The sequence below is a fragment of the Pectinophora gossypiella genome, chromosome 2 (genome assembly GCF_024362695.1).
Source record: "Pectinophora gossypiella chromosome 2, ilPecGoss1.1, whole genome shotgun sequence".
In the NCBI taxonomy this organism is placed as follows: Eukaryota; Metazoa; Arthropoda; class Insecta; order Lepidoptera; family Gelechiidae; genus Pectinophora; species Pectinophora gossypiella.
The window spans coordinates 12119575-12133356 of NC_065405.1; the positions used below are offsets into that span (position 1 = coordinate 12119575).

At 39.9% G+C, this 13782-nt stretch overlaps 1 protein-coding gene across 2 annotated transcripts in view; it reads right to left on the bottom strand.

Annotated features, from left to right (window-relative positions):
- LOC126372804 (voltage-dependent calcium channel subunit alpha-2/delta-3) overlaps window positions 1–13782 on the bottom strand; it is a 76156-nt gene that overhangs the window by 3691 nt on the left and 58683 nt on the right. Inside the window, exons 7-25 of one of the 2 annotated variants that reach the window (XM_050018707.1) lie at window positions 12132–12245; window positions 10848–11043; window positions 9901–10037; window positions 9371–9451; window positions 8407–8487; window positions 8244–8318; window positions 7893–7907; window positions 7105–7215; window positions 6635–6732; window positions 5248–5363; window positions 5111–5156; window positions 4633–4805; window positions 4203–4293; window positions 2985–3098; window positions 2125–2395; window positions 1672–1923; window positions 1455–1569; window positions 981–1284; window positions 410–596 (exon numbers count right to left, since the gene is read on the bottom strand). In XM_050018707.1, the coding sequence (XP_049874664.1) occupies window positions 410–596; window positions 981–1284; window positions 1455–1569; window positions 1672–1923; window positions 2125–2395; window positions 2985–3098; window positions 4203–4293; window positions 4633–4805; window positions 5111–5156; window positions 5248–5363; window positions 6635–6732; window positions 7105–7215; window positions 7893–7907; window positions 8244–8318; window positions 8407–8487; window positions 9371–9451; window positions 9901–10037; window positions 10848–11043; window positions 12132–12245 (2577 nt within the window). The remainder of the gene's footprint in view (window positions 1–409; window positions 597–980; window positions 1285–1454; window positions 1570–1671; window positions 1924–2124; window positions 2396–2984; window positions 3099–4202; window positions 4294–4632; window positions 4806–5110; window positions 5157–5247; window positions 5364–6634; window positions 6733–7104; window positions 7216–7892; window positions 7908–8243; window positions 8319–8406; window positions 8488–9370; window positions 9452–9900; window positions 10038–10847; window positions 11044–12131; window positions 12246–13782) is intronic. The other variant, XM_050018715.1, reaches the window with a different exon arrangement.

The following is a 13782-nucleotide window of genomic DNA, read 5'->3' on the forward strand; positions in this document are numbered from 1 at the left end:
GACATGTCGATCTTTTAATAAAGATTTTTCACCACAGAACCACTAACAATGACGATACAAAATCAAGCCTTCTAAGGGCAATTTGACGACTACTGCAATGCTTCCTTCGCTAAATCAATGTAGGAAAAGGAGTTGTCCTGGTTTAGCGGTTTCTAACTTTGACGGTGCCCAATGGTTGTCGTATATATTTGTAGTACCTATTAATCACGGAGACATGAGAATGGTTACACCACACTGGTAAGTTAAATACTGAATATCATTGACGACGGACTTCAGGATTAATTCTCTGTCTTCCGGTGAAAAAAGGAAAATTTTGGTGGTAAGTGTGGTAAGTAAGTGTTTGGTGGCTAGTGTCAGTGTTAGGCATGTGTCAATTATTAGGCATTCCTGAATTTCATAGAGAGTGTACCTCAGGATGGTATGAGACGCAGTGTCGGGGCCGTCGTCGGTGCGCGTGCGCAGGGTGTCGGCGGCAGGCGTGCCGCGGCGGCGCCTCGCGCGGCCGCACGTCCAGCCGCTTGGCGCCGCACGGGCATAGTGTGTCTACCACTAGAAGGATCAGATTGCTGTGCGGGATCTTCTGCACGCTAAACGGTCTGTGGACAATGTTGCCGTTAGATTACATATTGTTTATGACGAAGGATTTCTTCCCTTTAGTTGAGCAGCTATTGGTGCCTATTTGGACAACCACCAACTTAATTTTAACTTAACTTTACAGGACTCAAACTAGAATTATCTCTTTCTTGCGCTTATTTTAAGAGAAGGGGAAGCTGTCAAATAAATTATAGTTTGTGATCGATATAATTCTGTACACATTCATCACAAAATTAAAACTCCGTAAAATGAGTAAAAATTCAACACCGAGTGTGTCTCTTTTAGTGGTGTAAAAAGTAATAACCTATGAAGTGATATTATATTAAGTCGATTTATTTTCATACTACTCTGTATCTGCCGTAGGACAGTTTAGTGGAAATTCTTACCTCTCGCATCCCGAATTATGGCAGTTAGTCAGTTTCCCTTTCAACGGCTGCGCTGCGTTTAACCTCGTGGACTGTAGTGTGAAAAGTTCCGCGCTGGTGTCGCAGGGTCTCACTGCAGCGGACCTGGCGGCTTCACGGGGGGGCTCGCGCGGGGGCCCAGAGCCCCCTCCCCCTGGTATGGGTACCGGCGGCGCGTGGCCCTTATCCTCTGTGGCCCCCATTCCATCAATAATGATCTCATATGTGCCCCGGTCCCGTTCGATATCGTCACTATCAAGGTCCTCGCTTTCGTAGTCTTCATAATCTGAAAATTGTAGCCTCTAATCAGAAAGCTTGGTTAAGCGATGTACAGTCTTGAGAGGTATACCTTTTTTAAATGTCATTTGGGTCACTGGTACCGACGTGGACGTGTCGACGAGTGGCTGTGGAACTATCCTGGCTGTTTTGATATAATTATTATCCCGAACAACTTACCACTGTCTTCGTCAGCGAATGGTCGTGGCCGCGCTCGTACGGATTCCCATAGCGGGAACCATACAGCTAATAGGCTGGTAAGGTATCCTCCAAGCCAAGAGATGGGCTTCAAAGGCTGGAACAAAAACTTTGCTTTATACAAACTTCTGCAATGCTAGATTCGTGTCTAAAGATATTATTTCCAAAGAAACGGTCCAATTGGTTTAAGTAATCTTACCGTTAGCTTATTTCCATCGCCACTGAAGGGATTCCTGGAATCCGGACACCTGCCTTGGTGATCATGTACTGTGACTTTCTTGTATATCCGATCTTGGACCAAGGAATCCATGATGGTTCCATCCACTTGACCGAAGAAGCGGCCTGTTTGTGACACGTCTTCTGAGAGGATGATGAAACCGTTGTCATCGAGGATGTAGCAGTCCAATTCGTCGCCCGCACAAGTCTTTTTGCAGCTAGTGCCAGCTGTACACTGAAAAATATGTTTTGAAAAATATTTAAGTCCTGTTGGATTTTCGTCTTCTAAGTTTCAGAGCTCTAAAGTTAAGACATTTGGTTTTTAAATAATTTAATGAAAGACAGCTTCAAAATTTAGCAAACTATTTTTTTGTCGTACTAAGAAAACTATACACTTTTCTTACGATAAACGATGAAGAATATGTATTCAACTTACAGTTGAAGTAACGTTCAGGAAGTGTTTAGCCAGTGAATCCAGCTGGAAATGTAGGCCGACAACCGCAGCTGGAGCTCTATGTCCCCTTGACTCCACGAAAACCGCATGAGTAGCCAGAACCAACGGTGGTCTACCGCTCAGGTCTTCAGCTTCATTGCCATCCCTGAACGGTACCGAGAAGACGAAGCTCTCTGGTTCTATTGAGTGATGCTCTACAGCACGACGGTACCACTCCGAGTCGAATGCTTTAGCGTATTTTTCGCTGAAATGCCTGTAATTAATTTTATGTTGTTAATAAACTAGACATACTACAAGTCTTATGTGGAATGTATATACTTACGTAACTTATGATACCTCTTGATTTGTAAAGACGATGTACTTAGTTTTACTTAATTACTGTAGCCTAGTTAAATAATAATGTAAATCTAGTTAGAGAAGAGCGGAGTTTCCTATCACAAGCAAATCGTTGCTTAAATGGAGCCTCCGTGCACCTGATAATGTAAAATAACTAAGATAAAGAAATAAACATTTTTATTTTTATTTTTTATTTTTTTTTTTATATTCCGTGAACATTTCCACTTCTGGTAGAGTGATCTTTGAATAGTTAAACGATACTCAATGCCAATGCACTCACGCAATACTTACTCATAAAAAGGTTAAAAGTTAATTACCTGCTCAATATTAAAAATAAAAGACTAATTTATACACAATGCGACTAAATTGTTAAAGAGTTTAAATAGTCTTCTACGTACTTACAGATGAGAATATATTAATTGCTTTTGGACAACTGTCCCAAAGTCACAGCAATTCAAAGGAGAGCCTTTCCCAATTGTCTATCCATTATGTTGAAATTCACTTACGGTTCAGCGGTCTCGGAGGTTCGGGAGCTGTTGGTATGTTCGGTCCACTTGAGCAGACCGCTGCGTGTCGCGATGAAAGACTGCGTCACTACGAACTTGTGGAACCGCCCTTGCCTGCAAAGAGATCCGTGGTTAGAAATTGATAAAAATTGAGGGTAGATAAGACAATATGTAATCGACAGAGAGTATGTTAATTCGTGCTAAAATCTCTGATTACTCAGGGTCTTTGAAAACAATTAGTCTAAGTAGATTATTAGATAATCTAAGCTGTTGGTTTGCCTCGTTGCTTCGTCAGATAGAAAGCTAATATGGTCAATTTTTCAGAATTTCCCGCGTTGTTTTTCGGCTTCTATATGTTTAGTGCTAAGTATGTATTTAGTTTCTTCTCTGTTCAACTGAAATAAATACTTGTTAGTAAATCCTTGCGAGCTAGAAAATCCTCTGGCAGCTAGAATGATTAGCGATTACCTGCGTCCTTGAAAGCATTTTATAAATATAAATCCGTGAAGAACTATCATTATTTATAAAATCAGAACTAGGAATAAATATTGCTTTTTTGATATGTATTTGCATTAAAGAGTTATTCAAGAGATAGTAAGAGTTTTTAGAATACTCATTAGAGCGATAGTTCTACACAGCTATTTGAAATACAAAATAGAAATAAAATTTATGCATTTTTGTTCTAGCTTTTTTTTTCTCATAAATAGCTTCAGTAACATCAAAATCAATGGTACCATTGATTGAACTAACATTGTGTCTTTGTTTATCACTAGCTATATCAGCGAACATGATTGAATTGAAATGTAAAGACTCCAAAATCAACACCAAACTTCTTTTGAGTAGATTCTAAAATTCACATCTAGCTATCTACAGGAATCATAACGAATATCTCCTGTTACGTTACCTTGTCAGTAGTGCCATTAAAGTTGCTATCGGGCTATTATGTGACAAACACATACTCATTAGTGATCGAAATTATTAAAAACAAGTGCGGAATAGAAATAAATTTTCATGTAGAAGTGCTGTAGTCATGCAATTTTGTGCAGCTGTTTGGGATAGAGATTCATTTGAATCGTAATTTTCGTTTCTGCCTATATTTATGCTTGCTGTTCTTCGTGGCTCTCCTATAGAAAGGATCTTTGTTCGTAAAGTAATCATGATTTTTTTAAAGTAATATTCTGTGCTAATAATCATGCTGGTTTTAAAATGTGAACTTACTGGTTGTGGTGGCTAGCGTGTCCAGTGTGAGCGTCCAATTCTTTGATTACCATTGCGTCCCGGATGAGAGATTGCACTAAAGTTTTGTCACCTGAAACGAGAAAGGCATATGCGTGAGATTTAGCGAATTTCTATTTTTTGATAATTTCCAGCCGAGAAAGTTTTTTAATGGGTTTTACATGTTAATTTCATTGTCGTATACTCCGTTCCGTGTGATCGTTATCAATGTACAAATGCGTTCGAAATAGTTTCTAGTTAAGAGTACTTAAACAAGTCTTCCGCTGGGGAGTAATTTTCGAACACCAATTCATTCACTGTTCTGTCATTCGGTCCCTATTATGAAAGCACTTACATGAAGCCCAAATTCAAAAGACTTGTACTTACCTTTCATAATCTTGCAATCTCTTATAAATAAAAACATCAGACTTACAATAATAGGAGTCTCGCTCCTGCTTCTTGTGTGCGTTATGCAGCATCAGCGCTCGCGGGCGGAGTGACATCCACTTCCAACCTGGACGCCCGGCGCGGGACAGGAAGTGGACTAGCTGTTCCTCTGGGGAATTGAACGACTGCTCCGATGTGGACGCGTACTCGCAGTATACCCTGGAAGATGATGATGTTATGAAAGGAAATACATGCGCGTCGAATCAAGAACCTTTGTCTGTTTTGAAGTATGTTTAAAAAGGCATTTTTTTTTTCATCTGAAGCGTATCATTTAGACTTATACGTAACATCGATCACAACGTTTGATATGATGCTCACGCGACGTTAGTTATTTCCGAAAACTGCTATGCTTGAACTTCGAGTGTTAAGAGAACCACTTAGGTAGCTTATTTTTTCCTGTAAACTAATACAGTGTGTACTACTTCTTATTTACAGAGTAAGTATATAAAATGATAATGACTTACCAATCTGGGTGAACTTTCCAGTTATCGCCTTTGAAGTATTCCGTGACTGTAACAGTTATACCAAAATGCATTCAATTTTTTTTTCTTATAAAAACGATACATACATTCATAACAGTACATTCAATTGTTAATCTCACCATTGATATTGCTATGTTTAACCTCTTGCTCTGCTTGTAGTTCATACATGCCGTATCCATCCGGTAAAACTGCGGCTAAAGAGAACGGTGTTCCGTCCACCGGGCTATAGAAATATCTGTGAAAAGAAAGTGTCATGTTAATTTCTGAATAGAGCGTAAAGAGTATGAGAACACCCACACATTGGCACATTGACATACAGAAGTCTTAATTTTAACGAGTGCCGCCTACATTAGTGCGAGCGAGACAGACGCCGCGCTCTCTATCTCTTACTCCTTAGCGTCTTACGGCCATTCAAAACTAAATTAAGTCCCAGACCACCGAACTCACACCGAGTTCAGTCACACCCCGGACACTTCATACAAACAACCTCGTTTTACACAGACACCACACATCGACGTTATCGTACACGCGCATCTGTGTGTGTGACGTCTGACGCCATACGATTCATGTCTAAACTATGTTTGAGGGGGGGTTAGGTAAATCTAGCTCAAACTCTGGTGGGGAGCAGAGAGTTGCCGTTCTATGCGTAGTATATTATTTCTTATTCTATGGTTCCTAGTTACGTTCTATACAGGGTGTCAGTGACATCGTAACGAAAACTTTGAGGGATGATGACCATGATTAGATCATGATTCTGAGTAGTTATCAAGTGGAATTTTCCGTCGCACAAGTATGGAATTGAAAAAAAAAAAAAGAATTTTGCGACGGAAAATTCCACTTGATATTAACTTAGAATCATGGTCTGAATAATCCCCCTCAGTATTCGTTACGGTGATGACACCGTTAATGATAACATCCTGTATGTAGTATTACTATTTATTCTATGGTTAGGTTAGGTTTGAAGTCGAAACTCCGGCGGTTTGAAACTGCCAAGCTGGATTCCGAAAGCTGTATAGTGTATATATCGGTCACTTTTAAACAGTCTACACTGTCTATAATACAGCAAGAGGCTGCCAATTTTTCTTCCGAATACATCCCGCTTAGAGACGGTACTGAACAGTATCGGCGTCCGAAGGACGTAATATACGATCCCGACGACCCGATTACTCTAGCCATAGGGGCAGCCAATCAGCTCGCGACACCAAACACTTCAGAACCCCGATACCGACCCCGCCGGCGTGGTCGACGATTTCCCTCATTCAGCGCTTATCGCTATAGACCCACTAGGGTCGATTAATCCTTTCAAATATTCTTCCTCCTGAGCCGAGGTTCGCGCCTAACTGGGCACCCTCAGGCCTGTTGTCTTAAACGTTGTACCGGGTGAGAGCCTCCAGCGCTCCCCATTTGTCCGGCCAAGTAGTTAATGCCATCTGCGGCAAATCTACAATAAGTCACGTCAAAAAAAAAAACAAAAAAATGCCAATTTATTTTTGAATAATAATGTACCTTTGCCGCCTGGTGGCGACTCTCCGCATGTTGTCGTATTGCACTTTCACGGCTATCTCTGTCTCGCCCTCTCGCTGCTCTATCATGTCGTGTCTTAGCTGAAATTATTAAACATGGTTATTCTTTATCAATTACTTTCGCTAGGCTTTAGCTTTACTACATAGGATACCGAACGAATTGGTTGTCCTAGGTCAAAGATAAAAATACTAATGTGAAACTAACCAAAATCATTCTTTTTTTTCAATTTAACTTATTTATGAATTTTAATCAAGAAAAACGTAGCACGTTTTTTCTATGACGTCACAGTGTGCATACATATTCCGTAGTAATTTGGCGTTTTGAAGCTTAGTAAAAAGTAACTAAATTTGACTAATTGGAAACTAGCCTAATCCTTTGTAAACCTTGGTCCTAGCTGGAAACAGATACCGTTTATGCTACCTACAAAACATTTAGTCAACAAATCTACTCACATCAAGCAGCAATGAGGTAAGGTTGACTTTGGTGTTCTCGTCAGAGTCCACGAGGAGTTCCACGTCAGTCACATCCACGCTGGAGTATAGTGGACGCAGCGTCTCTGTGTACTGAATAAACACGTTGTAACGATTAATATAAAACAATGTACTTTTAATATACACTGGCCGACAAAAAACTATTTTTTACTATAAATTTAAAATAAAAAACTTTTCATCGATAATTTTATCAGCTTTCGAGACCTTTTTATTTCGAAAGTTTATCTTGTGTACTTAAAAAGTTATTATAATTTTAAAAGTGTAATACTTAGTTTTGAAAGAAAGAATGAAAAATACATTTATTATTTTAGGACACCAGTGTAGCAGTGTGTGTGTGTGTGCTTGTAGGCCAGTGTGTATCACGTTGGTCTAACAGAAAGCTCACTGAGGTGTGGGTCCTTAGTTCATCGTGCGATGGATTTACCTCTGACTACCCCAATTGGGATATAGTCGTGAGTTTTTGGTATATTACTTTTAATCTCTGTTTTATAATACACACAGAGGCGTAACGCGAGCCTTGTGGATCGGGGAAGGAGATTTAATATAAAAATGCGTCGCGAGGTGGTCTCGTGACATGCTCAAAATTTAGGTATATTACAAGACATACTGCCCAGAAGAACAAAATAAGAAGACAAGAGCAGAAGCCAAGAGGGAAACCACTGCCCTATTTTTCCCTAAAAATTCTACGTATTATGTGTGTAAATTATGATTTAACTTCTTGAAATTTTCACTTCACCAGATTTACTTACTTCCTCGTTTGTGTGCTGTAACAAAAATAGTAACAATGACGAATTTATCAAATAATAACAATATGTTGTCGAAATATTATTATTTAACGACCTCTGTGGTCCAGTGGTTGAGCGTTGGTCGAGTGATCCCTAGTTTGGTTAGGACATTACAGGCTGATCACCTGATTGTCCGACAGTAAGATGATCCATGCTTCGGAAGGCACGTTAAGCTGTTGGTCCCGGTTACTAATTACTGATGTATGTACCTAGTCGTTACATGAGCCATGTCAGGGGCCTTTGGCGATCCAAAAATAACCCTGACACCAGGGTTGGTAAACCTACACGATAAAAAGAAGAAGATTAGTACTTTACCAATGGTCTCAAGTCTGGATGATATAACACATGCCCGTTGTTATCCACCATGAACGAATAACCGTTTACTCCCAACTGCAAGGAAACAAGTATTATTATGATATTGTTCTGCGCATTCATGAATTAGTACTTAGGTAAGTACTTTTTTCTTGAAATTAATTACCTTATATGGTGGTACGAGCTTCTTTATTTGATCGACAGGGACATCTGTTCCGACCACACCGAGTAAGTTCGCTTCCCTTTGCTGTAAATAAATATAAGTAAGTACATAATGGCCCCGATTCCTGCAGACACCTCCTAATTTTATTTTAAGTTATACCCGTCATTTTCTTATCCGCCGAAAAGGAAAGGGACGGATGATTGTCAACAAGTTAATTGAACGAATGAATAACCCGGGTCAATAAAATAGGCATCTCGCTGGTATGTAATCCGTTTGACGTGTTGTCCACTTAACACTGTCGGGTTATTGGCCGATGTTAAATTTTTTGACGGTTGTTTTAGATTTCTGCTTAAAATTGACGTGTATTCCATAAATTTTATGCCTGTCAATTAGCCGTCCCTTTCTTTTTCAACGGAAAAGAAAATGACAGATATAAATTAAAAAATTAGATGGCGTCTGCAGGAATTAGCAGGAATATCTTGTGGAATATTTTGGGTGTCGTAAAGTTATTGTCAAAATTAGTTTGGAGCCATGGAGCCAAGTGGAGCGAACCTTGGAGCGAAGTTGGAAGAACGCTTAAATCTCACTATGAGGTGGCAGGTTCGAATCAATGATTAAATAAAATCAATGATTTGCGAAATTGATTTCGAATTCATGTTTGGGTTATTCTAAATGATTATCATAATACACGTATATTCAGGAGCGGTGAAGGAAAAATAACGTCATAACAAATACACATTTCCGAGATATGCGTTAGGTTAGTTAGCCTAAAATCTTCACGAATTAACTGAATCATCATTATCATCTCCAGCGTTATCCCGTTTTTACAGGGTCCGTATACATAACCTGAACATTTTGCAGCTCCGGTTTCCTTTTTTTTAACGAGACAAGGTGGGCACCTCTCGTCAGTCAGCCAGTTAATTTTAAAGAATCTAGACTTAAATGCATTCCACTTGGTGATGCTTACCGTGTGGTTTCTCCTGTCGAAGATGGGCACGGTGACTGACGTCATCAGCTGACCCATACCATCATCAGCCAAGCTGCTACTCTGTAAACAACAAATAAAACCGTTAAAACTTTACAACGATAGACAGATTCACGCCCGTAATCATTATTGGGGTGGTTGGAGCCACAAATTATCAGAAGATACCTTGCAGCCACACTAAGACACTTGTTAGCATTGTTTATTGAACTGTTTCCTTGAAAAAAAATTAAATCCCGTTTCGGGCTCTAAGGGACTGAATTCGACTTTACGAATTAGACTTCGTGTTTGGATCATAGACAATTGTTATCACGTGGTTTCCAGGACTTTTTGTTCTTTTTATGTAATGCTCACTCGCCGAGAGCATTACGAAGCGCGAGCGAGAGTGTTACATTATAATAGAAATGATCAAGAACATTCTCTAGTCTATACCCACCTTTAGAACGTATAAAGTTATCACGGTTCTCAATAGGTCATCTTACACTGGTTTCCATAGTATAGCTATAGTAACTCACCCTGCCACCGACATAGACGGGGCTCCAGTGCACAGGATGCATGTTCTGGTACATGACCATCGGCCGCGCCAGCACCTCCACAAAGTGAAGCACCTTCGACCTGATCTCCGCATGCTCGTTTATTGACACGTGGAAACCTGATTGATCGATAAACACTTTATTAGTCACTAAAGTTCATTCATAGAAGAATTAAAAAAAAAATTGGGTCGTGTACTAGATTCAAGATAAATTATGAAATTCTGATTACTAAATAAAGACAGATCTAGAACTAACGAAAACATTTTCTTTTTTCTATTTAACTCTTCGTCTTCTATCGTGTGGGTTGTGAGGTGGATTACCAACCTCATCAACGCTGGTGTCAAGGTTACTATTGAGTCGCCAAAGGTCCCTGACATGATTCTGAGTGGCAGATTGAATAAGTCTGGAATATACCGTTGAACAATCAGCTACGTGTATCATAGGCTAATAAAATCGTGTTTTACGCGTGTTACGAACATAAGAGGTCTTTGCGTAGCATCTGCGGTGTGAAGTTGAGTGATAGAGTGAGAAACAGTGTGATAAGACAGAGATGTGGTGTAAAAGACGATATAGTGACTAGGATTGAGAAGGGAATGTTAGGTTGGTTTGGACACGTAGAGTGCATGAAGGATAATAGAATTGCAAAAGCGGTATATAAAGCGAAAGTTGATGGTAGGGCTGGCAGAGGAAGACCGAGAAGGACTTACGATGATCAAATTGGAGATGTCCTTAGAAAAGGTTCAATACGATCTACTCTGAACCGGCGTGCGTGTATGAAGCGATTGATGAATGTGGAGGAAGCAAGAGAAGTGTGTCAGGATCGAAGCAAATGGAATTCTATAGTCTCTGCTTACCCCGGTGGGAAACAGGCGTGAGTTTATGTATGTATGTATGTACGAACATAAGAAAACAATAGACAATATCCGCACCTTTATTAGTACAGGCCATATCCTTCATATTATGTCCAGCGGTGGCGTCGCCGCCCACTCGGTACGTGAAGATGCGCACGGGCATGTGCGGCCAATTCCACGTGCGGAACACGCTCTTGACGCCGCCTGCGCCGCCACCGGCGCCGACCACTGCGATGGCCTGGTTGCATTGGCAACCTTGACCGGTGCGATTATACTGAAAAAGTATTATATAAGTACAGTGAGTGTCCTAACTCTAATATAGAAAATAATCGATAATACATCACTATGCTAGTGAACGTGGCAAACCTGGCTTCCGTTTTTTAAATTGATAAATAAAGATGATATAACCACTACGTGACAAATCTAACTCTTACCACGCATTGAAAAGTGAATACTACTACTGAATTAGTCGTTCTGTCTAATATAACATAGGTACTCATGTTTGGGTACTAAGTACTAACAGTGTACGGTCACGAGCATTATACACTTTGGTACCATGTCACATTAACTTTTTTGACCAGTTGAACTGTAAGTCTCACTAAATGTCAAATATGTTAGTGCGACAGAGTCCTAAAGTGGGTACATTATATTGCTCATGACTGTACATAAGTACATATAAACTTGATCTAACCTGATCCACACCATAAGTAATCTTGACATGTATTTGATGAACGGTATGGTGTCAGAAGTCTAACGAACGATGATGTGATGTGTGTGAATGGGGTGTGTGTGTGTGTGTGTGTGTGTGTTTGTTTTATATGTTGTGTGCAATAAAGTATATTTGATTTGATGTCTAACACTTCGCTTAGGTAGGTATTATAACACCACGCATGTTGCCTGTTTGTTTGCTTGTGATAGGCCATCACGTTGTAAAGTGGAACGCCGAAAATACAAAAGTTCCAGCAAGCTATCTTCTCTCGTGTGGGTTGTGAAGTCAGTGACCGACCTCATCAACCCTGGTGTCAAGATTACTATTGATTATTGAGCTATTTTGCCTACGTTTTGCAGTACATAAGTAAATATAGCTCATCATCTCCTTAGTATTATCCTGTTTTTCACAGGGTCCGCTTCGCTTACCTAACCTGAAGATTTGACAGGTCCAGTTTTTTACAGAAGCGACTGCCTGTCTGACCTTCCAACGAAAGGAAAACCAGCCCAATACAGGTTAGGTCATATACCTCCGCAAATGCATTCCTCAGGAATGTGGGGAAGTAAATATAGGTAGTACTATGAAGTTTAAAAGATTTTTTTTCAGCTCTATGCAAGAAGGACTGATACTTACATATGAAGAAGGATACTTACACGATGTAATATTTCAAATGCTGCGGTGAGAGCTCCGGTCAGGTTGGCAGCACCGCCAGTGGCTTCCGCTGACCACAGTGACGTCTTCAGTTCTCGGATCGTTTCTGGCACAGCCTGTAAAAAATGGTACCTATATAAAAACTTACTTTTCACCTTCGTTTATCCAATTATACGATATGGTGTAGTCAGAAATGTATTACATATAAAATTGCTTTAACAATTCACACTACTAACTCTGTCTGCCTGTTATCTATTCACGCTTTTGTTTTTTTTTTCGCTGAACCGATTTGGATGAAGTTTGAGACCGGATAGTTTTTATCCCTTAATCACTTTCTAAGCGATGGAAAAAGCGTACCACGCGCGATAACTGAAGTCTACGCGGGAAAAGTCGCAAGCGGAAGTAAAGCTAGAAATAAATTGACAGTATTTTATTTGCTATAAAGTTTTGAAACAAATCGCATAGAAAGGTGCAGGGTAGGTATCTAGTAAGTAAATATCTGCATAATTGATAGCGAATGCAACGGTGCTAGTCGCTGGCGGCTCTAAGGTCAAAGTATTGCCGCTTTGTGGCGATACCTACTCGTGTAATGCCTATTGTGGAACTATAGCACGTTATGTAGTTTTGATAATATAATGCTACTTTAATACCTATCTAGCCAGCACCCCAGACACATTAGCCGTTTATCCCGGTTTTACATTGATGCAAGTACGCAGTTGTTCCATGAGCCATATTAGGGGTCTGTCGCGGCTCAATAATAACCCTGAAACCAGGGTTGCTGAGATTGGTCATCCAACAACCCACACAATAGCAGAATAAGCAACGAAAATAAACACACTTAAGATAGACGTTTACAGACGTTACAAGCTCCTAGGTAATCCCTCAGAGAGGACAGAGTCAGAATTCACTCGAAGACAACTTGCAGCTACACATTGAAGTTTTAAGAGCGTCCTTAGCTCATATTTGTTTGAATAGTTTCGATAGACGAGTAATCCTCCCTGGACAGAGTACCAGATGAAAATAGCTGGTCCTAAGATAGATTGACGAACGGTGACAGGTATAAACTGTCGCACTGCATATTGGGTTCTTTGTTGGTACCTAGTCACTGGTTGATGTATTGTAAATGTTACTTTACAAAGTTAGCATAGTTATACTTAAGGTTTGTTTTATAAACATTTGCTAGTATATACAAATACAATTTTTTTCTTCTTGTATCGTTTTCTTAAAGGCGATAGACGCCGATGAAACGATATCTAAGATTGTTATTTCGCTGACAATGTTGAGACATGTACTGATTATAATATGTGAATAAAGAACTTTTACAAACAAACTGGTTCATCGTTCACCAATTACTATTTGTAGAATAGATGCAAGCCGTTCTCTATCATAGCAGTTATGTCTGTAGGTACTTGTATGTTATTAATTTGTGTTGTGTGTGGGTCTGCTTGAATCCGTGACCTTTGAACACGAAGCACGTGTTTTATCTGTAGGCTAGCCCATGCTAAGGGTTCTACAGTGTAGCTCTGAAGAACCGCGGTGCCAGTCACTGTCTACAAAGGTCAAGGTGTTGGCTTTGTGCCGCACACAGTTGTTGTATTTCGTATTGTGGAACTACGGCCGCGTTGTGAAAATCTGATATAAACTTAGATTAAT